General features: G+C 39.8%; 1 protein-coding gene across 1 annotated transcript; it reads right to left on the reverse strand.

Annotated features, from left to right (window-relative positions):
- Nucleotides 1–13577: 13577 nt before the first annotated feature.
- On the reverse strand, nt 13578–26921 carry LOC105040425 (thioredoxin-like 2, chloroplastic). Its single transcript, XM_073254735.1, has 4 exons — nt 26516–26921; nt 25899–26081; nt 24802–24966; nt 13578–13922 (listed from the first exon to the last, which is right to left on the reverse strand). The coding sequence occupies exons 1-4, from the start codon at nt 26693–26695 to the stop codon at nt 13779–13781; spliced, it is 672 nt and encodes a 223-aa protein (XP_073110836.1). The 5' UTR covers nt 26696–26921; the 3' UTR covers nt 13578–13778.
- Nucleotides 26922–27265: the final 344 nt, after the last annotated feature.

Genomic DNA, 27265 nt, shown 5'->3' on the forward strand with positions numbered 1-27265 from the left:
TCTCGTAAATAGAAGACAGTTGCTCGATCATCCACAGAATCTGAATACAAGGCCTTAGCAGATGCATCAGCTGAACTAATCTGACTTGAGTCATTGTTTCAAGAAGTTGGCTATCCTTGCATGGCCCCCCTTCTATGGTGTGACAATATTGGAGCCACTTATCTCTCGACCAATCCTGTCTTCCATGCTCGCACGAAGCATATCGAAATTGATTTTCATTTCGTTCGTGAGCATATTGCACGACATCAACTATCTGTTCAGTTCATCTCCACCCAAGATCAGCTTGCCGATATTCTCACCAAGCCCTTGGGTACCTCACATTTTAGGTTCCTAAGGGACAAGTTGAAGATTCGTGGTCCTGACTCTTCATCTTGAGGGGGTGTGTCAGCACATATTCATTCCACCTCATCACTCTACTTTTGACATATACTCTTATTTGTTTTCTCTCTATGTTTAGTAAATCAACATATATTCATATTTAGCCTGCACACCTATTTTTGATTTCTCTTTATTTAGTAATTCTACTTTTGGTTCTTTGGCCTTACAGGGTATGTAATCAAGATGTTTCTTTTTCTTGTAATTACTGTAATTACTGGCATTGTAATCTACAAATACTCCTATTGGAGATCAATGAAATCAAGATGTAAAAATTAAAAATTATTTTTAATAAAGAAATTATCATTGTCATAACAAAGTTGTAGGATGGCTTATAAAGCATTCACAAGCCAGGGCATACCCCTTCTAAAAGTGGGTCCATGGGTGTGTTAGACTTAATGATCATAAATTTATCATTGCTATCTATTAAAACTTGATGAATGAAAAAATTATATCCTACATCATGTGCTTCATGTCAAAAATACATCATTAGAACGAATCGAGATGAGATGCATGGGGCAGCAATCCAAGATGAGCACATGATTTATGATCGATGTCAGATGTATGATGTGAGATATAATTTTTTCTCTAGATCAAGTGGGATGCCGTAGGAGCATGCACAGGAACTTCAGATGAACCTGATCTTACTGTATTGTATTTGTACTGTCGTTAATAGAACCCTTATTGTTACCAAAAAAAAAAAAAAATAGAAACCCTTATTGGCTTGCCTGTTTTGAAAATTTCCGTGCACTCATTTGGACCCGTTTGAAGCTGCGCGAATCTTCTTAACTTCCTCGAAGAAGTTAAATTTTGCCATCTCGGTGGTAGTCTGCTGGACTTTTCTTGTAAACATAACTATTTCTATAAATTCACATAAAAAATATCGTTCCAGGACCACGGTGACGCCTAGCGTGGGACTTTTCGAGCACCAATAGAGGAAAGCAGGGAAACGTTCCGTGATCCAGGAACTTTCCGTAACCAAGAACCACGTATTAGGTATGGAACAGTGGAAGGCATTAAACATGGAAAAAAAAACATATCGCTTACGTGCAACTTCTAGAAGAAAGGGCAAATCTCAAGTCTCAAGCCTAATGAGTGTTCCCATTGACCCATTCACTTAGATGGAACCAATTTTTCCCCTCCATCATGCATGACGTTTCCTGCGTGCAACTCAACATCAACTTCGCATTCCTTCCATTCAATTCCATGATCGGCAAAGGTTACCATTCTGTACCTTCCATCGATATATAGGATTTAATTGCTCGTCGTCATTGTCTCACGCATATTGGGTACAAATTCATCAGTATCACAGCTTGAGGTCCATTCTTGTGGCCAGATGTTTGAAAAAGGTATATCAAATGAATAGATGGGTATTACCATCTTTTCCTCAAACTAGATACAGGGAATGTGGACTGGTTGGCCACCATCGTGTTGGAAATTGGCTCGAAAGAAGAAATTTAGGGTGTGTTTGGTGCATGATTGGAATTGAAATAAAAATTAGAATGAATATATTTCCTAATATATCTGATTCATGATTGAAATCAAAATTAGAATCAAAATAGGATTTGAATACTAAAAGAAAATCAGGATTGAATTTTGGATGACTTAGACATTCACATTCTCCCTTAGAACCAAAATTAAAATGGAAATGTCTCCCAACCAAATAGTTAAGATGGGAATCACTTATTCTCATTCCCAACCAAATATTTTTTTCATGTTATTATATGAGAGTTTGCTAACCTCAGTACATGCATCCTAACCTTCATTGTCTAAAATTGATCAAGTCAAATTGAGAACTAATTAATTGCACTGAGACGATTGCAACCTGGTTCAACTTTGCATAGAGCAAGTTGAAGCCTAGGATCAAGCCAATTGTTTGCAATAAAGAAAGAGAGCTAGGCCAGGGATGGATGTGATACGGGGTTGCTATTGTATCCTTCACGCCAGAGGAGGATTCACCATTTTTCACATCCATTGACCAATAGATCATCCAATGAACGATGTCAAAATGCTCTAAGCTCCATTATTCCTTCGCCTAGACAAATCTCAAAGCAAAATGTACATAAATCAATGGTCAATAGGTGCGAAGGATACAATCGAGCTTCTGTGGCAATTGGAAGGATCATTTTTTTATTGACCTTAGCTGTTTAACAAATTATGATCTTAACCTCATTGATCCGAGTACCTGCTTATTGGGAGGGTTAGGTCGGGTTTCGATTAGGCTCAATCCAATAACTAAAATTAGCCAAGCCCAAACCCGACCTAGCTTTGGATTTACTTTCAAGGCCCCGAACTTGATAGCTTCAGGTGTCAGATTGGGCCTTGGGGTTTTTGGATCATGGGTCATCAAGAGATCTCCATCAAGGTCTATGCTCAATAGGCACATAAAAAGGGAGAGGAGCTCGGGGTGGTGCCGAGAGGGGAAGGGGAGACCATGATGATGGAAAAAAGGGGAGGGGAGCATGTGGTGGCAACGACAAGAGGGGGAGGGAGCTTCCGACAGCAATCAAAGGAGGATAAGAGACTAGTGGCAGCGAAAGATAGAGGTAAACTTGTAACAATTGTGGCAGCAGTGGTGTGAGGGGAGAGGGGACCCCAAAGTGGTAGCAAGAGGGGGAGCAAAGCCCAAGGCAGTGGCAAGGATGAGAGGGGGAGAGCAGGTCATAGGATCCAGCATTTTTTTTTTTTTGAGAAATTCTTTGTGCACCACATGCGGTGCAACAAAATTGATGTGGAATGAACCGTCCAATCACATTATATCACATAATGGAATTAATAATGGGACAGGCATTTAATACTGCTCAATCTTTTTTCATTAGATTTTTGCTAACAAAATATCATTTCTCTCTATAGAAAGAACAATGTAATTACTTCCTAATACCTTATATAACTTCTTGTGAATATATATGATATCTTAAACAATATGTATGACTTTCTATATTTTTATATGATATTCTGAACCAGTATTATTAAACCCGATCCGGCCCGATTGATTGGACCAGAAACCCAGTGACCCGGCCATGGGATCGGGCTGGTTATATTTGAAACCCATTTATGTTTAAAACCCAGCTAAACCCATGTGAGCTGGTCGATTGGACTGCGAACTGCTTGACCCGACATAACCTGGTTGAGCTCTAGGCGATTTATCCTTAAGATTTTACTATTCATTGCCATCGTCCCGATTTCCTTCGACTTTTTGAGTTCGACCCATCTTCTCCTTTCTTGGTGATCAAGTCGGCAACAGCGACAGTGAAGGAGGAGGACCGAGCAACTGATGGTGGCAGAGACTGAGGACGAGCCGACGAGGACGATCGAAGCCTCCTTCTTTGATGAGTAACCATCGCTAATCTTTTTTTTTTTTTCAAATCTTCAATTAATAGGGTCCGAGATCGGCCCCTCCACCTCCTCTTCCTCCTCCATCCATGATCTCCGACCTCCCTCCGCCTCTTCCTCCTTTGCTCGACCCCTTCCCCCCTCCGCCTCCTCTGCTGTCCAGGACCTTCCTCTGCCTCCTCCTCCACTCGGCCCCCTCCCCCCTCTACCTCCTCCTCCTGCACCGTCCGACCAAACATCCTCCCTCCGCCTCTTCCTCCTCTGCTCGACCCCCTCCCCCCTCTGCCTCCTTCTCCGTCGTTCGGGACATCCTCTCTTTGCCTCCTCCTCCTCCGCTCAGCTCCCTCTCCCCTCTGCCTCCTCCTCCTCTGTATGGGGGATTTCTTCCCTCTGCCTCCTCCACCTTCGCTCAGCACCCTCCCCCCTTCGCCTCCTCCTCTTTTGTTTGTGCATAGACCCGTCGGTTCAACCGTTGACCCGACTGTTGGACCGCTGACCCACTGATCTGGTGTCTTGTCCGGGTCAAGGCTCGTGCTGGATTTAATAACTTTATTCTGAATAATATATATGGCTTCCTAATATCTTGTATGACTTTCTGTAAATATATACGTCATCCTGAACAATATATATGACTTTCTATGAAGATATATGATATTTAGAATAATATATATCACTTCTTAATACTTTATATGGCTTTCTATCAATATATATGACATCCTGAATAATATATATGACTTTGTATAAATATATATGACATCCTGAATAATATATATGACTTTCTAATATCTTATATAACTTTCTGTCAATATATATGATATCCTAAATAATATATATGACTTTCTGTAAATATATATGACATCTTGAATAATATATATGACTTTTTGTATCTTTATATGATATCTTGTTGGTTATTATAACTAACAAAAGTCATATAAGGCATCCAAAAATTATAATAACCAACAAGATATCATATAAAGATGTAGAAAGTCATATATATTATTCAGAATATCATATATATTTATAAAAAATATATATATTAGTCAGAAAATCACATAAGATATCAAAAAGCTATATATATTGTTCAAGACGTCATATATTCACAGAAAATCATATAAGGTATCAGGAAGTCATATATATTATTCAAGATATCATATATATTCATAGAAAGTCATATATATTATTCAGAATATCATATATATTTACAGAAAATCATATAATTAAGATATCAAAAAACCATATATGTTATTCATGATGTCATATAAAGATACAGAAAGTCATATATATTACTTAGGATGTCATATATATTCATAGAAAGTTATATATATTGTTTAAGATGTCATATAAATTTATAAAAAATTATATAATACTCAAAAAATTATATATATTATTCAAAATATTATATAAAGATATAAAAATTATATATATTATTCAGGATATCATATATTCACAAGAAGTCATATAAATTATCAGGAAGTAATAATATTGTTCTTTCTTTATTCTATAAAGGAAAAGGATATTTTCGTCAGTAAAAATCTAAGGAAAAAAAGATAGAGCATCATTAAATGTATGTTCCATTATTAATTGCATTATGTGGTTTAATGTGATTGGACGGTGTACTCCATGTTAATTTTGCTGCACCACACATTGTGTATAAAAAATTATTTTTTTTTAATACTTATAAAAATCAAGCTTGGGGCCTAGCAATCTTATAAAGATGGGATGGTTATAAGTTGCAATCCAAAAAAATAGTAGGGTGGCTGGCTCATGCCGGGTCAACATAAACCCGAACTTGGCACGTTCGATAGACGGGTTCTAATTTTAGGTTCAACCCAATTTGTCGGATTTAAAAGTTGGAAAATTCTTTGTGCACTGTAGGTGGTGTAGAAAATCTGACGTGGAGCACACCACTTTATGTGATTGGTCTACGTAGTCATCACTTCCTAACGTGTATTTAATGTCTGTAATTTTATTTTTTTATTTAAAAATTTTAGATGACAAAAATACTCTTATTTTGCATGTAAAATTGTCAAAATGGGCCAAAACCCATGGACCAGCCTATTTGGCCCTAAAAATGGGCCGGTCCGAGCTGAGAAATTCTGGCCCTTTTATAAAAATGGGCTTTTTGGCTCGGCCCCTATAGCCCAGGGTTGAACCGAGTTAAAGCCGGGTCAACCCGTGGGCCGGCCCACACCTTCTCAACTTCCCTTGCCCCCACTGCCTCCATCCCCCCTCTCCGCTTTGTGGTTGGATTCACCAGCTCCATTGCCACCCTCTGTCTCCTCTACGCTACCGCTGAGGTCCTTTACTCCTCGCTCTCCCTCTACTGAGAGAAGGCACAGCGGATGGTGGCCGTCGTTCCTGACTGGTCGGCAGTGCGGACGGCGCTCGATGTGGGGTGCGGCTATGGGATGCTGCTGAATGCGATGGCGATGTAGATCAAGGAGGGGAGTGGGGGTCATGTGGTGGTTTGGACCGATGGAGGGAGATGGCGGTGGCGGCACTCTGACGAGCTTGGATGGAGGGGGTCCAGGAGCACATCACATGCTGGGAGGAGGACGCGCGATGGCTGCCCTTTGCAGACGAGTACTTCGACATGGTGGTGTCCATGGTGCACTTGAGCGGGCTGGGATAGCGAGTAGCCGGGAGATCTCGGGCGATGGAGAGGGCTAGGAGGCCCCAGCCAGTCTTGCCTCCTCCAGACAGCCGTGGCAGCAGGGCGGAACTAGCATGGGACCTGTAACCGATGGCGCGGAGGATAGCGGTGGGGCAGGCCTGCAAGTGGCATGTCGGAGGGTGGTGAGTGCGGGTCGGTCGCCGGCAGAGAAAGGTGGAGGATCGATCGGGGTGGGGAGTGGGAGGAAGGGAAGGGAGAAATGAGGAAAAAAAAAGAAGTGGGCTGGCCTAGCCCTAACCCACAGCCCATATGGGCTAGGGCCGGGCTAGATTTTTATAGTCCATTTTAATAAGTGGGCCGAGCTCGGCCCAACCCTCATAATCACAGCCCACATGGGCTAGGGCCAGCCTGACCTATTTTGACAGCTTTATTTGCATGTAGGAAGTGATAATTTTGATGCAAGATGTCATAATATGCCGTAGGATGTCATAATTTTTTTCAAAGAATAGAGGTATTTTCATCATTTAAAATTTTCAAACGAAAAAGCAGAACCGCAGGCATTAAATGCGTATTGAAAAATGGTTGGACAAATATGCCCCTTCTATATTATGACATCATAGCCCATATTATGACATCCTGAATCATATTATGACATTCTGCATATAAGAAGTCATAATTTGACGCAGGATATCATAATTTGCAGGGCTATATTATGACATCCTATATACAGAAAGTCATAATATGTCACATGATATCATAATTTTTTCAAAGAACAAGAATATTTTTGTCATACAAAATTTTTAAATAAAAAAATAAAATTATAGATATTAAATATATATTAAAAAAATCATATATATTAAGACATCAAAAAGCCATATATGTTATTCATGATGTCATATAAAGATACAGGAAATCATATATATTGCTTAGGATGTCATATATATTCATAAGAAGTTATATATATTGTTTAAGATGTCATATATATTCATAGAAAGTTATATAATACTCAAAAAATTATATATATTATTTAAGATATTATATAAAGATACAGAAAGTCATATATATTATTCAGGATATCATATATTCACAAGAAGTCATATAAAGTATCAGAAAATAATAATATTATTCTTTCTTTATTCTATGAAGGAAAATGATATTTTCGTCAGCAAAAATCTAAGGAAAAAAAGATGGAGTGGCATTAAATGTACATTCTATTATTAATTGCATTATGTGGTTCAATGTGATTGGACGGTGTACTCCATGTCAATTTTACTGCACCGCACATTATGCATAAAAAATTATTTTTTTTAATACTTATAAAAATCAAGCTTGGGGCCTAGCAATCTTATAACGATGGGATGGTTATAAGTTGCAATCCAAAAAAATAATAGGGTGGCTAGCTCACGCTGGGTCAACATAAACCCGAACTTGGCACGTTCGATAGACGGGTTCTAATTTTAGGTTCAACCCAATTTGTCAGATTTAAAAGTTGAAAAATTCTTTGTGCACTGCAGGTGGTGTAGAAAATCTGACGTAGAGCACACCACTTTATATGATTGGTCCACATAGTCATCGCTTCCTAACGTATATTTAATGCCTGTAATTCTGCTTTTTCATTTGAAAATTTTAGATGACAAAAATATTCTTATTTTTTTAACAAAATTATGACATCTTATGTCCATATTATAACATCCTGCATGTAAAACTGTCAAAATGGGCCAAAACCCATGGGCCAGCTTATTTGGCCCTAAAAATGGGCCGGTCCGGGCTGAGAAATTCTGGCCCATTTATGAAAATGGGCTTTTTGGCCCGGCCCCTATAGCCCATGGGTTGGACCGGGTTAAAGCCGGGTCAGCTCGTGGGTCGGCTCACACCTTCTCAACTTCCCTTGCCCCCGCTGCCTCCATCCCCCCCCCTCCGCTTTGCGGTCGGATTCACTAGCTCCATCACCGCTCTCTGTCTCCTCTACGCTGCCGTCGAGGTCCTTTACTCCTCGCTCTCCCTCTATTGGGAGAAGGCGCAACGGATGGTGGCCGTCGTCCCTGGCTGGTCGGCAGTGCGGATGGCGCTCGATGTGGGGTGCGGCCATGGGATGCTACTGAATGCGGTGGCGATGTAGATCAAGGAGGGGAGTGGGGGTCGTGTGGTGGTCTGGACCGATGGAGGGAGATGGCGGTGGCGGCGCTCCGACGAGCTCGGGTGGAGGGGGTCCAGGAGCACATCACATGCCGGGAGGGGGACGCGCGATGGCTACCCTTCGCAGACGAGTACTTCGACATGGTGGTGTCCATGGTGCACTTGAGCGGGCTGGGACAGCGGGTAGCCGGGAGATCTCAGGCGGTGGAGAGGGCTAGGAGGCCCTAGCCAGTCTTGCCTCCTCCAGACAGCTGTGGCAGCAGGGCAGAACTGGCATGGGACCTGTAACCGATGGCGCGAAGGATGGCGATGGGGCGGGCCTGCAAGTGGCACGTCGGAGGGTGGTGAGTGTGGGTCGGTCGCCGACAGAGAAAGGCGGAGGATCGATCGGGGTGGAGGGTGGGAGGAAGAGAAGGGAGAAACGAGGAAGAAAAAAAAGAGGTGGGCTGGCCTAGCCCTAACCAACAGCCCAAATGGGCTAAGGCCGGGCTAGATTTTTATAGCCCATTTTAACAAGTGGGCCGAGCTCGGCCCAACCCCCATAATCACTGCCCACATGGGCTAGGACCGGCCCGGCCCATTTTGACAGCTTTATTTGCATGTAGGAAGTGATAATTTTGACGCAAGATGTCATAATATGCCGTAGGATGTCATAATTTTTTTCAAAGAATAAAGTATTTTTGTTATTTAAAATTTTCAAACGAAAAAGCAGAACCGTAGGTATTAAATGCGTATTGAAAAGTGGTTGGACAAATATACCCCTTCTATATTATGACATCATAGCCCATATTATGACATTCTGGACCATATTATGATATCTTGTATATAAGAAGTCATAATTTGATGCAGGATATCATAATTTGCAGGTCTATATTATGACATCCTATATGCAAAGAATCATAATATGTCATATGATATCATAATTTTTTCAAAGAGTAAAAATATTTTTATCATACAAAATTTTTAAATAAAAAAATAAAATTATAAATATTAAATATATATTAAAAAATAATAATTATATAGATCAATCATATAAAATAGTACGTTAAATTTTCTACGCTGTCCGTGGTGTGCACAAAGAATTTCTCAAGATCCATCCAAAATGCTCCGGACTCACGCAGGCAAGACGGGCTGCCTGGGATTTGAACAACAACGTGCGCAGCTGAGTGCGGCGACGATACGGGCCCTAAGCGCATGATGCAGATCCGTGAATATCCACGCGCCACTCTTCAGATCTGATGAACTCTATCTACCCGTCAATCACTGTTCCTGAACTCCCTCTGGTGCATCAGTGTTACACGGTCCTTGAAGAATGTTGGACCAGCATTCACAAACACGATTCGTCTTTTGGTGCCTGCAGGCGTTTCAGTGTCGGCTGAGTCTGCAAGCTGGAATTTTTTTTTTTTTGAATAAAACCTATCATTAATTAAACTATACCCAAATAACAAAAATTTAAAGTATACAAAGCAAACAAAAGACTGAGATAAAAGTACAAGCATCAAAATTATGATATACTCCCAAAACTGAAATGTAACACTAGTGTACAGCAAAATGATCCTGAGATCAGTTAAACCCTGTAATAACAAGGGATCTTGTTTCAAATTCCCCAGATAGTTAAGATGAGTCCCACCATGGAAAAGTAAACCACCCAGTTCCACCTGCAACAGCAAAACCACAGTTTCCCCAAGCAATTCTGAAAAGCAATTAAAACAATAAAAGAGCAGTCCATCAATCTTCATACATAAGTAATAACTCGAAGCAGAAATTCTCCAGATGGATAGACAACTGATTGTAATGGGTGTGATGCCCAGGAACTCAGAGCTGATGGTATAAGAATGGCATAAGAAGATATCATCATAGCACAACATGGCACTAATAGAAAGTAGCTGAATAAACAGTGGCCACAACATGATGCAATACCCAGGCCAAACTCTCTCGCACACCAGAAGAAGACCAATATCATCATCATTCCCATTCGGGCAAAGAGAAATCGGAGCAGAAAATCATCAAAACTAGCATAAAAGAATAGAATAGTTGAAATCTGCTTCTTTGATAAAGCTGAAAGCCCATAAAAGTGTGAATGCTCAGAAAAGTATAAAAAAAATCAACGCATCCGTTGAGAGAAACAAGTCAGATTTCTTGCTTTGGTCCCAGCAAAAATGAAGTGGAAGAGTAGCCGGTAGGACCCATGTCCCAACCAACAGCTGAGGTGAAGCTGATACAACAACCATTCTCATATACAAGGAGATGAAACAGCTATCCAAAGTTAAAGCAAAAGTCTTGAGAACTAACAATAATAGCCTAGTAGATATGAGTTTCCACACCAATTGAAAGAAATAAGTGTATAGATCCTATCCAAAAAAGTGTGCCAAACAGCAAAACCGACATCCCACATAAATCAAACATATAGGGGCATCGAAACCATTGAAAAAAAAACCCTGAAGATTAAAGGAAACCATTCTCCAAGGAATTCAGAGCTGACATTATAAGAGAGGCACAACCAGTGATCCCCATTTTCCAGCCTGACATTGATGAAAAGGAGTAGAGTAAGGGATGTGCCACTCTTTATGGGATCGAAAGGCCCACACTTACCATGATAACTAGAATGAGTCAGCATCATCATCATTCCAATAGAACTACTATACCAGCAGATCAAGAAAAGACCAAGGCAACCATGACGAGAACAAAAGGTTAAACATCAGGACTCCACCAAAATTAATGCTCCCCAGCCTGCTGAAAATGCATAAAATTCCTGAAACAAAAATCCAACAGATAAAAAAAAAAGCAACCAGATTCCCTAATGGTGCAATGATACAGAGAACATCGGCGAACAACTTCCTTGTCAATAGAAGATCCAGCAACGTGAAGTTGAGCAGTACTAAGGAGTAATTTAGATAAAAGATAGCAAGTAAATGCCCCCAAGTACCAATAAATACACATCCAGCTGAAAAAATCTATGCATTTGAAAGCAAGAGAAATCTTTCTTTGAATTCTACAGGCCATGTCTTAAAAACGCAACCGGATAAGCGTCAGCCTTCAGAATTCGAAGTAGATCAGGGTGTTGGTGCAAGAGATTAGAATTAAGGAACAATCTCCTGACAAAGCAAAAGAGGCAGCCCAATCAGCTGCTTGATTCCCTTTCCGACAGATATGTGAGATTTTTATAGATTGAAAACTATCAAACCAGAGTTTAATGTCTTGCATCCATGGGGAACGATTCAATTTATTATGCTGAAGAATTTTTAAGCCAGGAAATAACAACCGAACAGTCGCCCTGGATCCATATATGCTGAGTAAGAAAATGGGAGATAAGATATTTAATTCCCATCCAAACAAACTCCAATAAGTTCTGTAAAAGGTACAGATGAATGAGGAAGAAGCTTGCCACCAATCACCAGCACAGCACCTTCATTATTCCGGATAATGAAGCCTCCAGCAGCTCTATCATCAGTGACCGTACCATCAAAATTTAAAGTGAGCATTCCTAAGGGAGAGGGTGTCTATGATATTAATTGTGGAGATGATAGCTGCGTGCACAGCTTAAGATTACCCCAGTTCCTTAACTGGAATGCCACTCCAGTATTAAAGTGCTGCGACAGCAGACACCAACAGTGATGAGCGAAAGCACAGGTGACAAGTGCATGTTGATTGACAATCTTCGGCCCACAAGTCACATGTGGGAGCCTCGGATTGAAAGATATGTCTCATACAAGAGGAACTCCTTGGTAGGTAAAGCGCTGCCAATATAACTTCCACTAGAAGCATTTCACACGTTTAGGTACTTGCGAGTCCCAAATCCATCTAGCATTAAAGTTAAAGGGTGAGGAACATAGGGTATGATAGCAGCAGCAATATCTTTGGAAGATACCGAAAGAGATCGAGATCTCGCCCAGCCCAGCTGATCCGGCCATCTGGCTTATGCAAGGGGCATAGATACAATGGTATTTATCATATCCTGATTAAATAGGAAAGTTAGAAGAGAACAGTTCCAGGTATTACCCGGCAATATCAAATCAGCTACCGTATACACTTCTAAATTAACTTGTGCATTTTGCAAAGGAGGGCCAACGAGGTTGGTGAGAGTTTCATCTTAATATTGGACGCGAAGAAAGCTCATGCGGAAGGTGATTGCATATTATGAAGGTTGAAGTTGGGAGCTGAGATGATTAATGGCTCGGGCTGTCATTTTCTTTTCTTCCACAGTTAATTTTCCTGCTTTGGCTTCATGAACAAGGATTTTTGTTTCATCGTTGGCTTTTTCCCTTCTTCAACTGTGACGGAACCGAAAAAATACTTATCCTTCGACTGCGTGAGGTGCAAAACTTGTGAGTTAGCGCTGGACGGAGGCAGCAAGAAAATGACTTATTAGACTACTTCGAGATATATTCAGGGACTAATACCTTAACTCAGCCTCAAGTAGTTTTCTATGGATCAAAAAAACGAGGTGAGGAGAGACGGTATGCATCCTTCTGGATGGACATGAGCCTACCAGCTCAAGTAGGCTAAATAAACCAATAACTGTTGTGACAATGCATGAATCCAAGTTAGACAACCAGTTTGTCTTGCAATTCAAGAATAAGTTTGGTTTATATAAAACAAGCACCGATTTATTTTGTACCCTGATTTCTTTTGAAACTAATTAATAATAATAAAATAATAATAATAATAATAATAATAATAGTTCCTTCAATATAAACTGTTGTACACATACTACAAGACCCTTCAAGGTGTGCAAGATTTTGGTCACCTCCTAATAATAATAGTTCCTTTAATACAAACTGTTATACACATACTACAAGAACCTTCAAGGTGTGCAAGATTTTGGTCACCTGCAAAACTTGAGAGTTGGCCATACCATTAGTAGTAAGAAAATTTATTAGAATACCCTGACATAAAGTTCGGATGCGTGCGTTTGTACTGCAAGAACTTTCAACACAGCATGACTTTGGTCCTCTTTCATTCTTTATTTCCGAAGTATAAAACGACTTCTTAAGCCAGGTCCTTTTCAACATTCTTTCTCACATCCACCCCAGCTCTCATTCCAGGCTCCCTCTGGTCCATGTCATGTGGGAAAATCCCCATCTCAAAATAGGCAAGAAGTCAAAAAAGCCCCAAAGAATGTAGAACAGAACCAAGCAAGCACCTACTCATATCTTCTGTAGATTTTCTTCCATAAATTCTCAAGCAGATTAATCCAGAAAAGAATAAAAACATGAATATGCTTCTTGGTTCAAGGCAGAGAGAGATATATTACAGCAGAATCGGAAGTTTAATGTGAATGGTGTACAAGATTCCGGATCCAGACTAAATACTGACAGATCTACCTGGGGCTGGCTTCTGCTTCTGCAGGCTTCTCTAGTGTAGTTGATGTTCCAAGCAGGTTAAGGTCCCCAACTCCCAAAGGAGGGCCGATGCTACAGCGAGCGGTATTGTGTGCAGCAATAGCATCCTTTATTTTCTGAAACTGCAGGTATACAGATAAGACTAGCAGTCAAAATGGACTGATATTCACAATAACTTCAAAAAAAAAAAAAAAAAGAGGAATATACAAGGACGTGTGATTTTAAGTAAATTCAAGACCAACTATGATGCACAATTATCTAATGATAACCTGAGCTTTCAATTCTCAAGTCAAGCACATGTTTCAACTTGCCAAAAACATTGTACATATCATGTCATACCTCAGGATTAGGAATAAATTCAAGATTACACTGCTCTTGACCATTCAGAATTACTAATGACGTCTTAGTCATTTCTTAACATAATAAGGCCAGGAAAGCTTTGTTGTTATTTGGCAAATCAGCATTCCTGTTTATTTCCTTTCTCAGATGACAACCTTAATGGATTTACATTACAAGAAAGTATCCTAAATCAAGGACAAATGCCCACTTCTTAATATCTCAAGCAAAGTTCATGCAAATCATGGGAACAATAACAATCTTCTTAAGCAATTGCTCAGATAACTGCAACAGAAGATAGACCAATTCTCCTCCAGGTAAACTATTACACAGGTACTTGCACGCTTAAATATGTGCATACAAGAAACAAAAACAAAGAGAAGTAGCATCAGTTAAATGATCATGATAACTGCAAATGTTCCAACAGCTTAACCTTCCCTAATCACATGTCATTTTGGTAATTAAGTGAAAAGGCCAATGCAGCTATTGGAAAATCCTAGTCATATTATTGCCATGACACTCATGAACAGAGATCGAGAAGAAACCAGCAGGCTGACCACAAGTGCTTTACCTATTCCAAGACATTTGCTATAGCACTTGTCCATTTCTAATGTGTCATGTATATGAGCAGTTCCTATTATCAGGAGTAAAAAGAGCAATAACCATTGGAGTCCACCATCTATGTTTACCCATAAGTGCTTTATCCCTTAAAAGACGCATTTATTAAGCACAAGTGGAGCCTCTAGTAGTGTTTGCAGGAGGAACTGCCTCGCTTATCTGGATAGATGAGCACTTATTATAAATATCAGTTAAAAGGATAAAGAAAAATGGGTACATAAATCTAAGTTTACCCACAGAATATATGATCAACATTCAGCTGAAAAGATTTGCCTAACTGGGTTTGTAAATATGGATTGCTATGAGGTCCTAATAACACATTTCAAGATTTACTCCATTATCCTTGTGTTAGGCCATTCATGCTTCATTATTTCTCATTTTGCATATTATTTCTGCCATCTCAATTTCTAAGGATAAGCTAGTATTTCCTTATCCCTTCAAATACAACTGAGAACCACACCTTCTCCCAAAGGCAAAGAAATGATTTTGAGCCACAGGCAAGAGAGAGAAGTGAGCCCAGGGTTGGGGTGGTCTGGTCAGAGTTAGCAACTTAAGGAGGGTGAGGGGGGAGGGTTTAATAGACAAATAAATGCTACGACTACCTATTAATTTTATATTGACAAGACATTTTACTTAATCAAATTTATGTCGAAAAAATCTAGCTTCATCATATGAAAGGCATTTATGCAGATAACTTGCTACAACTCCAATCTATATTACTAGCTATTTTTAACACATTCACAAAAAGGAAGGGAAAAAAAAAGAGAAAACTACAGGAGAACCAAATATACAAAACCTGTGATAAATGTTTCTTCAAATCTCAACTCAATCTCAGATTGTCAGCAATAAACAAAGACATATAAAAAGCTTCAGAGAGAAAATAGTGTATTGCTCAGAAACAAAATCCTTATGGGGTAATCTGAGAGAGTATCAAGGCATGTGGTTTTTAATCAACACAATAAGTTATAAGCATTTCAATATTAGATATGTTATTAAGCAGGCATCCAAAAGATGGTGGCATGTTGCAGGCTTGAATAAGAAAAAACAAAAGAAAGGTACCCAATCAGAGTTGCCACTGCTTCTTTTCTTTCTTTTTCATTGCCCTTTCTCAACATGTATCACATCATATATACTAAGAATTGGGTTTGGCCTGTGAACATTCTCAGGTGCACGCATAAACAACCTTGCCACATCTTTGCCTCACTCAGATTCTAAGTCCTACATCTACAAAGCCTAGCACCTGCAGGATAACATGCTTCTGTGATGCTAAGTTTTTGTCTTCCAGTAGCTCAATTGGTGCAACCAAACATATGCCCTTACTAGGACATGCATCAAACATTGCATACATTCTGGTAGCAAGCTGTAGTTGGTTTAAGATCCATGAAATTTTAATCACCCCTTAATAGGGAACAACCATCTACGTCACCCCAAATCAGGTTTTCCGATTTTGTTTCAACATTTTTTGCATAGAGAGCACAATTGGTTTTTGGTAGTGGGTTCACCCGACAAACCTCAACTACAAAATTTTCGCAATGGGCGACCTTTCTGTCTCTCTTTATAAATAGAGCTTCAATTTTGGATGGGATGTATTGTGCGTGTCCAGGATTTCTTATTTCATGGCTGTGTTCTGTCTGGTGTTTAAGATACATACAGTTTAAATGTCCCTTTAGCTGAGGACAACAGGCAGGCTCACCAATAAACAGCTTTTTCTAAATATTTCCTACATTTTTGCATGGAGAGTGCAATTAGTTTTCAGTTGCATGCCCTACCTGACACACCTTGTATCCTAGGTTCTTGCAGCAGGCTCCCTCGCTTTGTTTCTTTATAAAAACCTCTGCTCTCCTCCTTTCAACCCCATCCAACTTCCTATAGCATTAGGCCATTAGCCTCACCTCTTGTGCTCAACCCTAATAACTCTGTCCATTGATAACAAACACATGACCTCTACCATTTCCAAGCACAACTAGACAAAGCTCCAGTCCTGATTGCAGGGGATGATCATATGATGCTTGATCTTCACCAACCTGATTCATTTTTTGGCATGGTCTGCACTGCCTAGGGCTTTGTCATGTCCAAAGGACATACCTCTGTCTCCCATGTGTCCCTATATCCCTCAATCATTAATCTTACTATAACACTTCTAGCAATGCCCATGCCTTCTTCTGTTCTCCAAGAAAAAGTCCCACACCTTCCCAGTCCCAGAGCTCTGTAGCTGCTGATGGTTTGGATCTAGGTACCAATCACTGCTGACATTGGATAAGATATCTAAAATTTACCTACTTAACCCATTCACACAGACCAATTCCACTCCCATACATCACATGTTGTCTCATTTTTCAGCTATGCATGATTTTGAGGGTCTCGTCACATCTACCCTGTTAAAAACTGACCCGCATCTAGAGCTGTGCACCACACAAATGCTGCATTCATTGCTTTACTATAAATGCAAGTTATAATTCCAATAGAGGACCTATAGCCATGGCAAAAATTTCAGCTGACACAAGGCCCAGTGTTTGTTGGAGGAGATGGTGGGTGCACATCATTGGAATATTTGATGCTCAGGATTGAGTGTAATGGAATTGTGCATCACAAGGGCCAGCCTTATATCATTCTAGTGATGAAGAGGTCAGAGCTTGGGACCTTAGCAAGCCTTTTCCAAAATGACCGTGGGTTCTGAAAGAATAAGAAATCTAAGAGTTTATTGACAAAAACAACCTCGTGGAATTAGCAACTGGAGATCTTTTGCAGGTTTGAACTCAAAGCACTTTGATGTTGGTTACATACTCGGTGATTCAAAGAGCTTGATTCTAGCCATAAATCTGGAGAAAAATGAGGTTATATTTTCAGGTTTCACCTAGACGAGAAGCAATGGACTTGTGAAGAAAGTCTCAAGGATTACTCTCCTCTCTTTTAGGTGATGATTATTCAAAGTGTCTTAATATAAAATGCCTCTAAGTTAATAGGCCGTTACATCTAATTCAATGATAAGTTCAATACCATTTTCACTTATCTCAATCGCTCGGTGGCTCACGATATAGGATTATTCAATTTGGAAGACAGAAGTCACCAACCCATTGTTTTGGACCAGCCATGGATATGGCCACCAACTTGGTTTACTTCTAGCTGGTAAAGACACATGGCAAAAGTAAGACATATGTTCAATTTTAGGAATTGATGATCACTTTGACATACAATAAGAAAACATTCCATCATTTACAGCATATCAGACCTATATCATTCTTCATGTTTATCGTTTTAATCGGTGTTGAGATCAAGTTCAAGATGAATGCTTGGTCTTAGTGAGCTGTGGACCCAAAAGCTTCATAGAGGGGAGGGCACTTTAGGATGTCATCATATTTATCATGTTTTCAATTAGTAATAATTTTTTTTAAAAAAAAGCAATTGAAAGAAACCTAGTTAAAATAAAGCAAAGTTGTTAAGTATTGAAACAAGAAAAAATGGAAAAAGAAAAGGAAAACAGGTAGAAGAGATATATGGCATGAATAATTAGAGGGTGAACAGTTCACAGCACTGATTTTGGCTAAAATCAGGCCAACAGTTCTCATTAACGTGATCTCAAAACCAATTTTTAACTTTTGGAAGAAATTCTAAATGTTTCATTCAAGGTTCGCTGTACCGGTATCGGACGGCATGCCGGTGCCAGACCGGTATGGTACCGGTACCGTACCGTACCACACATGGTACGCCTAGACGTACCGGTCGATACCGGTACATAATATTTTTTTCGATTTTTAAATTTTTTTTTTAGATTTTTGAAGTTAATAATTGATAAATACAACCTCAATATGTATTATATTGCATATTATTGACATATTTGGGTTCAATTTGGAGTTAGGTTGTGGTACAAAGACTTTTGATCCAAAATTTCAAACATATATTTATTTATTTTCTTCTATTTTTATTTTACCTCATTTTTATCCTATTTCTAACAAAAAAATAAAAAAAAATATTTACTAACAAAATAACAGATTATCTTACCTCCGGCCAAAATCATCCTCTTCTCAAATCACTCCAATTTCACAAATTTTACCTTCTTTTCTAATTTTTTGGAGGTCTCAACGATTAAGTTGCCCACGGCCATGGGTGTTCTCTGAGAACTCTCAAAGAACACTAAGGCCTGGTGCTTATTAAAGCACCAGCCCTCCCCCCATGTGAAGTGGGCCACGCCCATTTCTCTCCTCCCTCCCCCAACCACATGAAAAGGCCCCCACCTTCCCCCCTCCCCCCTCCCCCATGTGAACCCCTGGGCGGTACGGTTCGGTTCACCCGAACCAACGGCGAACCAGATATACCGCCGATTTCGGCGGTATGGGCCCGAACCGCACCGAACCAGCGGTTTGGTGCGGTTCGGGGTCGTTTTCCGAAAAACAGGCCCGAACGGACAGTAAGGGACCGGTCTGGCTTGGTACGCCCCGTACCGGGCGGTTCGGCCCGGTACGGCAAACCATCTTGCCTTGAATTTGAAGAAAAAAGACAGCAAACTCAATAAATTAAACACGATACTACATAATAGATATTTTTTGATAGGAAATGCAATCTTTAATTGATAAAGTCTTGAATTCCCATCAAACTTCCATCTTGAATGAAAAATGAATGTTATACTCTACTCTTCAAATAAAAGGAGGTAAGGGGATGTGACAGGTAGTGCGGTGGTCAGTTGGAGATAGAGGTAAGAGAATGATATGAGGAGGTGAATTGTTAGGCATGGTGGTGATGGTCAATAGATGGCAATGTTGTAAGGAGATGGGTATGGGGTGGTAGTCGGATGACAACCATTGGTTTTGGGAGGGAGGCGGGTTGGTGAAGGGCCACAAGTGATGGTGGTGGTCAACCAATGGTCATAGTTGAAATAGCAAAGGAAACGTGAGGGACTTAATGCTGGTGGTAGTAGCGTGGCAGCATAATTAGAGAGAAAGAGACAAAGGTGCATAGGTCAGTAGTATTAGAGGTGCTTGAGCCATGAACATGGAAGAGGGAGAGAGGAAGGAGGGAGCAGAGAGTGGTAAACATACCTAGGATGGAGGCATAGGTGTAAAAACATGATGATGTGATGTGCCCTATGAGAAAAAGGTGATCAAGATTCGAGGGGGTTGATACTACATATTACATAATAGAGGAATTCTTGTGGTCTATTTGCTAACCTTGTGGGATCAAAGCTTCCCACAATACATTAACCCAAGTTATGCGACCTGAATGGCCAACCAATCCCTAATGGGCTTTTGCCCCATAATGCAAAAATTTTACCCTTCCCAAATATTTTATCATGTGATGTTCAAGGCCAATCTTCAATATTACTCAGACACTATAGGTTTCACATTTTCTACAATGTCCCCATGGCACAAACAACATGTGACCACAAGTGCCCCACTTCTTTGTCTCACTTAAGAAGGGGAAGAGAGAGAGAGAGAGAGCAAAAGAAAGTGTGAATGGTTTGTAACATGGTTCACCATATTGAACCACGTCGCTCAATATCGGGCGTAATGTCTTGTATTAGTAGTAAATTGATACCATACAGAGTCGTAAGTGTCAATACCATAAACCAACGTATATGACATTGTCTCAGCAAATATAAGTACCAAATTGGTACTACAAATTATGGTTTGCATAGCTTTGTAAGTGTTCCTTTTGAATCTTTCCACCATAAAATATCTTCTCTTCTACTCTCTCCTCTCATTTTATAATCTTTTTTTTTTGTGCAATTTCCTATTCCTTTAGCTGAACTAGAGAAGGGCTAACAATTGTTCCCTTCTCAATTTAACCTTTCTCCTAGCCCTTCTAAAAGGATTTCTTTTTCAAACTTTTTGCATTAAGATGCGACAACCCTATTGGCAAGTGAACGAACGAGCGAGCGAGCGAACGCATGCACGCATGTGTGCATGGACACGCATGCACAAGCACACGCACATGCGTGCACACACACACACACATACATGTATCTATATATATATAGAGAGAGAGAGAGAGAGAGAAGAGGTAGACTAGGCTCCGATCGATCGGATCCCAGCCTATATCCGGTCAACTCTCAGGCCGTTGAATCGGCGCGCATCTCCAAGACTCTCCTAAAAAGCAAACGGAGGATTTCTCTCGCCTGTTAGCTGAAATGACATGTTAAAAAAAAAAAAAGAGACACAATGGAGACGGACAGAAAGCACGCATTTACTGTAACGCGACGCCACCCCACGTGCACCCTTCCCGCCACAGTTTATGTTTATTATTTGAAATTTGTGTTTATCCTTCAATAGTTTGTGTTTATTTTCGCAGGACTTTGTTTATCATGGGTGGACTCTACAATCAATCAATTTACAGTTTCTATTTATTATTTGGAGTTTGTATTTATCCTCCGATAATTTGTGTTTATTTTCACAGACTAGTGTTTATCCTCTCTTTTGTTGTTTATCGTGGGTGACCTAGGATCACTCAACTTTTGAACCACGAATTTATATTTATCCTGAAAATTTTTGTTTATCAGCATAGATCTGTTTGTGTTTATTATTCGCAGTTTGTGTTTATTATTTGCAGTTTCTATTTATCGACCCCAGAGCGGTCTGCTGTCCTTTCTTGCCCGCAAACTGCTATTATCTATTGTTATCTCCTCATCATGAATAAAGGCACCTTCATGACGGATTTCGGAGAGCTTTCAAAGCTATGCATAGACGACTTAATTCGCGCAAAGAAAATTAATACTTCTTTCATATGAAAATACAACCTTTATCCGCCTTCATGAAGGCTGAAGGCGCCTTCAGAAAGGCTCATGAAGGCTAGAGATGGGAGTTAGGGATTTTGAGAGGAACGAAACCGTGGAAAGAGAAAAAAGATGAATAAGAGGAGCCAAGATGTTGGTTTTAAGTCAAATTCTAAACTTTGGTGAACTTGGGTCTGGTCGAATGGAACAATCAATTTGAAACCGCACACCGAAGGCGTCTTGATGAACCTGAAAAGAAGGCGCCTACATGAAGTAGGCGCCTACATGCTTCATGTAGGCGACTGGTTCCTTCGTCAACCATTATGGTTCATGACGGAGGGAGAAGGAGCCTATATAAAAAGAGCAGCATCCCGCCCCTATTAAGTAACAGGGCACCCTTAACCGCTCCTGTTAAGTCGCGAATGCCTTTTTTTCGAAGATATGCAGACGTACAATGAATTTATGGGGCCAAAAGTGCAGGCACTTCTCAAAAAATACACACACATCCAAAGGTGAACCAGAAATTTCTCAAGATAAACACGTTCAAAATTGAGTGATCCTACGTCCACCCATGATAAACAAAAATAAACATTAAGTCCTGCTAAAATAAACACAAACTATCAGAGGATAAACATAAATTCTAAATAATAAATAAAAACTACGAATAATAAACACAAACTCTGTACCGATAAACAAAAACTGCGAATAATAAACACAAACTCTGTGCCAATAAACACAAATTTTTTAGGATAAATACAAACTCAAATTCAAAAGTTGACTGATTCTAAGTCTATCCACGATAAACAACAACAAGAGAGGAAGATAAGCACTAAATCCTGTGAAAATAAACACAAACTATCGGAGGATAAATACAAACTCCAAATAATAAACAGAAATTGTGAATAATAAATACAAACTCTGTGCAGATAAATAAAAACTGCGAATAATAAACACAAATTCTGTGCCGATAAACAGAAACTTTCCAAAATAAATACAAACTTAGGTTCAAAAGTTGAATGATCTAATGATACACTCAGGATAAAATACAAAGCAGATGATAAATATTAAGTCCTAACCAAATAAATACAAACTATCGGAACATAAACACAAACTCTAAATAATAAACAAAACTGTAAATACTAAACACAAACTCCAAATAATAAATAAAAACTGCGAATAATAAACATAAATTCCGTATCGATAAATAAAACTTTTCAGAATAAACACAAACTCATCGTTTAAGAATTGAATGATCTTCCCACGATAAACTAAAAGAGGAAGGAGGATAAATACTAAGTCCTGTGGAAATAAATACAAACTATCGAAGGATAAACATAAACTCCAAATAATAAACAGAAACTGCGAATAATAAACAAAACTCTGTACAGATAAACAGAAACTGTGAATAATAAACGCAAACTCTGCCAATAAATAGAAACTTCTCTAGATAAACACAAACTCGGATTCAAAAATTGATTGATCGTAAGGTCCACCCACGATAAACAAATTCTTGCGGAAATAAATACTAATTATCGAAGGATAAACACAAACTCCAAATAATAAACATAAACTACAGCGGGAGGGGCGCGCGTAGGGTGGCGTCACATCACAGTAAATGCGCACTTTCTCTCCGTTTTCGTCGGATCTCTTTTTTTTTTTAACACGTCAGATCAGCTAATGGACGAGAGGTCCTCCGTCTGCTTTTTAGGGAAGTCTTGGAGATGTGCGCTGATCCAACGATCGGGGAGTCGATCGAATATAGGCTGAGATCCGATCGATCGGAACCTAATCTCTCTCTCTCTCTCTCTCTCTCTCTCTATATATATATATATATATATATATATATATGCGTGCATGCATGTATGTATAGATATATATGTATATTTGTTGTGTGTGTGTGTGTATATACACGTGTGTGTGCGTATCTATATATGTACATATGCATGTAATGTGCGCCATCGTGTCCACGTATTCAATTTTTATGATTGTCATGTTGGATACACTTCAAAAGACTTGGATACTTGACACCCTCGTCCCATGTCAAAGTAGCATTGCCAATTTCACCTAGGAAGACTAATTAAAGATAGGACAACCGTGAACTATTGCTGATGCTTCAAATCTGTTAACAATCATCCTTATGAAGTCCAAAAAACAAGCAAGTGCTTTATATCAACTCTTTCAAAACACATACAAGTTATCTGAACCTCTCTTCCTCTTTTAGCTAAGCTGTTACAAGTCAAAATCTTCTCCCAATATGACAAGCTAGCTCAGCACTAATCCTTCCGTGAAACTAATCCCATTAAACCAATTATTAGTAGTAAAAGGACTTAGAAGCTGTCGTAAGTTAAAATCAGTTTACCACATATCCTGTTCTCAAGGACTAAGGCTCAATGGTCCAGCACAATGCCACTTAACAGATGTTCTGCAACAAAAAGCATTTTGACACTTCCTGATAGCAGTCCTTCCGCCTCCAGCTCCTAATCCTCATGGTACAAACTGTTTTATTCTGTATTTGCTCATATTCATGGAATACAAAATGTCATCCATCAATATTTCAAAAGAATTTCCTGACCAATACCAAAGAAGGGAAAAAATATGCCTCCAACTAGGCCCTAAACTTCCATATAGTGCTTTAAAAACTGAAGACCACATATCCTGTCTCAAGGTCTAAAGCTCAATGGTCCAGCACAATGCCACTTAACAGATGTTCTGTAACAAAAATGCTATTTGACACTATCTGATCCCAGTCCTTCCTCCTCCAGCTCCTAATCCTCATGGTACAAAGTGTTTTATTCTGTATTTGCTCATATTCACGGCATAAAAAATGTCATGCATCAATATTTCAAAAGAATTTACTGACCAACACCAAAGAAGAGAATAAATATGCCTCCAATTAGCCCTGAACTTCCATATAGTGCTTTAATGGAACGTAGCATCTTAATTGTGCAGTCAAATCAAGCATTCCGCTCTTTTTTTTTTTTTGCCAGAAACATAGCTAAAAAAATGAGACTGCGGAGAAACTTTACCAAGAGTATCATTCCAGGAGAGCCTTACTTCTGAATAATCTTCCATATATCATAGTAAATTTGTTATTTTGATTAATAATGGGATATATTAAGTTCAAGATTGAATGAACAAGCGAAAGCATGCAATCAAAGATGGTAGACATCCAGCCAACGGAGCTGAGCACATGTAGGAAATGATTTGTATGGAATGGTGGAAACACAAGCAGTTAGATACAAAGAAAAATTATAATTTACAGAATTAGGATATGAACTAGCATGTTCAAGTTAAGATTCAGTGGAGAAAAAAAGGGTTAAGATACGATGAAGGAAATGACTCACCTTGGCTAAGGAACAAGAAAAAGACTCCAATCGTCCATCAGCACCACGATAGAAATGAAAGTAAGGAAGCACCCTGACGTTCAATCTTTTGCACATTGGCTTGTTTTCATCAAAGTTTACTTTTAAGAATAAAATATCAGGGTTCTCTTCAGCTGTCTTACAAAGCTGATCATTCCAAAGAAAAAGAATGAATGGGTATGCAACATATAACTACCATATCAAATAAGGAAAGCATCAGATGTTTCATTATTAAATAATTAAATGCTATAAACATACTAACGTGTGTTTCCAATACAGAAATTATCAGGTATTTCATCACAAAATTAAGATTATACAGAATAAAACCTCAAGCACAAACTATTTAGTAAACACCAAGGAAAAATGAAAACTCAATGCACAATAGGATGGAACTAAACATGACTGACCAAGAGTTGCATGTGGGAAAATAAACGCATAGTCCTCTTATGGCAAGTTTTTTAACCAATCATCAAATGGGAGGAAGATAACATTTGTTCAAAATTAAAAGAATAATTAAGAAAGCAAAGAGACAGCTGCAGGGATAGGGTTATGTTGGTATTTAAATTAAGCCAATAAAATCAGTTCATCATCAATGTTTTTGTACGGACTATTTCAAAGAAAAAAAGAAAGACTATTTATTTATTTTCAGAAGAAAACAAAAGTTAACAATACCCATTCACAAGAAATTACAGATATCGAACAACAAAATCATTACATCCCCAGCTAGCCAGCAACAAAATACATTCAAAAAAAGTCATCTTTTGGCAAAGATAAGCAAGAATGATAATAGTTTGAGTCTATGATCAGAATCGGAGCACGGTCTATAGAAGCAATGATCTTATCTTTATTGCAATTGGTGTCGCTTGCACCACTGATTAGCAATTTCTACAGCATTGACTTTGTGGAGTCTTCTGAGTCATTTGGTGACACAGAGCTACCACCAATTTGGACAAAATACAGCTACATGAAAAACCTTAAAACCCTCATTTTGTTCAGGACCTGACTAAATACAAATAATGCAGAGCAGATGGGAATGCAAGAAATCAAAAACCCAGAGCATAAAACTTAAGTAAGGTCACCTTCGGGTATAGGGCTCGGCAAGAACCACACCAAGTGCCATAAAATTCAACAATAACAAGCCTATCGCCGGCCTGGCTTAATGCGTCCAGAAAATCTTGCGTGGAATGGATATCAATCATATTCGGCCCTGCGTTTTTTTCCCACCACTTTGGTTCGTTGTTGTCAGAAACCACTGCATGCACCTGAAACAACAGATCAATTAAGAAACATAAAGACTCCATGGGCAAACCAATAAAGTTATGACACTATCCAGAACTACTGAAAGAGGTGACCAAACTCTGCCACAGAACCGCTTTATTTTCCCCAAATTATCTATTCTTACCAACTTTGTCTCTCAAAGACATCAAAGGACACGTTGACTTCCTTCACGTGTCGACCCACAATCCTCTTTCCCGTCTCGCCATGAACCCTATCCAAAACATCTCCATTACAAGACCACACTAATCCGACCCATGAACCACCAATGGGCTAATGATGCCGTTGGTTGAAATTTTTACCTCTAAATTGGTAGAATTCCGCACAGAGACAACCAAGATCCCCCACTATTCCGGTTTAAAAGAAAGGGGTAAAGGATAAGAAGGTCCAAAACCAAGCAAAGGGGGCCGCGTAGCCGTACCTTAAGGTGAGAAAACCGCTTCGGCCGGTGGGCGAGAGCAGTAGCAACGGCAGAACCCAAGAGAGGGTTCTGCGGAGGCCGTCTTCTTAATCTCGGGGGGTTGGAGCAGCGGAAAGGGGATAAGAGTGGGGAGCGAGTAGGGAGGAGGAGATAATAACTTAGGAAGAGAGCATCGGCCATCAATTTAATTAGATCAATAGCAGTAGGCAACAGGCGGTGGGCAGAAAAGGAAGCAGTTCGGAGGAGGAGGAGGACTGGAGGAGACCACCTTCTCTTCTCGTTCTTCCTTTTTCGTGTGCGTTCTTGATGAGTAACGGATGGGAATTAGGTCGGACGCCGGCTGGCCGCTATCCGCCCGTGTTTGCGCGAGGGGGGGGGGGGTCGGAGGGCGAGGCCCAGGCCCTCCCGCGTGTGGGTGATTTTATCAACGAAAGGGTGTAAACGGGAGCAACGGCTCGCCGTCTCCACGAGTCCGCGCCTTCGGTGTGACCGCTCGGGAGTGTACTTACGTGGATCGAGGGAGGCCAAGCCAGACGGGGCATTGAGCGGCTCTGATTAGTGGTTGGACCAGGTCCAATGGACCTCCCCAAATCCCACGGTGGATAACACGCCCTTTGTATTTCACCAATTTCCGGTTGCGCGTTATGCACCGTGCATATGCTCCGAGATTTGCCCTGGTCCGCTTGGACAGCAACAGGTGGCGATAGATTGGATCCGGATCCGGGTCCAGCCTGAATCAGTTACCCATAA

The sequence above is a fragment of the Elaeis guineensis genome, chromosome 3, assembly GCF_000442705.2.
Source record: "Elaeis guineensis isolate ETL-2024a chromosome 3, EG11, whole genome shotgun sequence".
NCBI classification, from domain to species: Eukaryota; Viridiplantae; Streptophyta; class Magnoliopsida; order Arecales; family Arecaceae; genus Elaeis; species Elaeis guineensis.